This window comes from Zea mays, chromosome 7 (assembly GCF_902167145.1).
Source record: "Zea mays cultivar B73 chromosome 7, Zm-B73-REFERENCE-NAM-5.0, whole genome shotgun sequence".
In the NCBI taxonomy this organism is placed as follows: Eukaryota; Viridiplantae; Streptophyta; class Magnoliopsida; order Poales; family Poaceae; genus Zea; species Zea mays.
Genome location: NC_050102.1, coordinates 109,587,169 through 109,588,626, shown reverse-complemented (window position 1 = coordinate 109,588,626; position 1,458 = coordinate 109,587,169). Strand labels below are relative to the sequence as shown.

Here is a 1,458-nt window from a genome sequence, read left to right as displayed (position 1 = left end):
TTTTTTCTTCACGAGAAAAAAGGATCCGGCGCGTCATCTCCAGACCAAATAGAGATGCAGTAGTTTCCTACAAAAAGCCCAACAAAGTAACAAACCGAAGGGTGCAGTATCTAGACAGCCCATTTTTAGCCCAACTAACAGATTTCACGCTGCGGCGGCCTTGTCACACACACACACGGCCTCTAAAAGTCCAAGCCACAAAAGCTCCAGCCAGCCCAAAGGACACATGCATGGCGCCAGGCGCTAGCGCTGCGCACCGGAGCAGCGGCCACACCGCCTCGCCCTCCCTCCACCGGCACGGCGGCACCTGCGACCATGATCAACAACTCCTCATCACCACCACCGTCACCCGCGCAGCCTCCGACTCCCATCGACCCGTGGGGCGATACATTTCTCTCCCGCCTCTCCGCCGTCGTCCTCCTCCTCGCCTACTCCTCCTGCGCCGCCGTCTGCCTCTACCACACCGCGCGCTTCCTCCTCCAATGCCTCGAGCGCCGCCGCGCCGCGCGGGAGGCGCAGGATCCTAAGCCCCCCTCCCAAGCCGTGGACGGCGCCGGCGCCGGCGCCGTGTGGGCGGAGGCCGACTGCGCCATCTGCCTGTCCGAGCTCGACCCGGAGGGCGGCGAGCGCGTTCGCGTGCTCCCGGCGTGCGGCCACGCATACCACGACGCCTGCGTGCAAGCCTGGCTCGCCACGCGCGCGTCCTGCCCCACCTGCCGCGCGCCCTCCCGGTCCCGGCCGTCACGGACGACCAGAGCGCCGTAGCCAAGCCGGATCAGCAGGCAGCCTACAGCTGCGGTGCTGCCTGACGGCTCTGTCTATGACACGTACAAGAAGCGGCGCCATATAGTTCCGTGGTGTTTGTTTGACTATAGCGGATACAAATGCAAAGTTAACTGCGACTAGTAGACTAGTTCATGTGGAATTAGAGCTCTCATCGATCACTGGCTAGAAGGGTGACTGCACAATCTTGTTTGGTTATACCATTACTTACATGTTTAGATCAGTCGACCAAGATATGACTTGGAACTTGGAAGTGGAGGAGAGGAATGATCAAAACAGGTAGCTGGAGTGGATTTTTATTTGTGCTCAACCTACGTGAGAGAACTTGTTTTTGTAGAATACAAGGAAAATGGACCGAGTTCCATTTGATAATTAAGTTTTGATGTTTGATAATTAATAAAATTAGTTTGACAATCATTATTTGCTACTACCTATGAATATAGTTCAAATGATGTAACATGGATTTGGACCAAGGCAAAGTGACCATCGAGAAGATAGACACATCAAAAAAAAGTCATTAGAAGATTCATTGAAGAAGACATAAAGATCATGCAAGAGTTCAAGGTACAAGATACAAGAAACCAAAACGAAAAGACACTAAGAAACACAGGAAAAACAGGCTATTATGGAGCATCGGACGTTTTCGTTTAAACACCAAATAAAACACGAGCACGA

The 1,458-nt window shown here is 53.4% G+C and overlaps 1 protein-coding gene across 1 annotated transcript; it reads left to right on the top strand.

The window, feature by feature from the left end:
- The first annotated feature begins 212 nt into the window (after window positions 1-212).
- LOC100285140 (RING-H2 finger protein ATL1I) lies at window positions 213-934 on the top strand. Its single transcript, NM_001158034.2, has one exon. It carries the CDS (start codon window positions 316-318, stop codon window positions 763-765), a length of 450 nt encoding a protein of 149 aa, NP_001151506.1. The 5' UTR covers window positions 213-315; the 3' UTR covers window positions 766-934.
- Window positions 935-1,458: the final 524 nt, after the last annotated feature.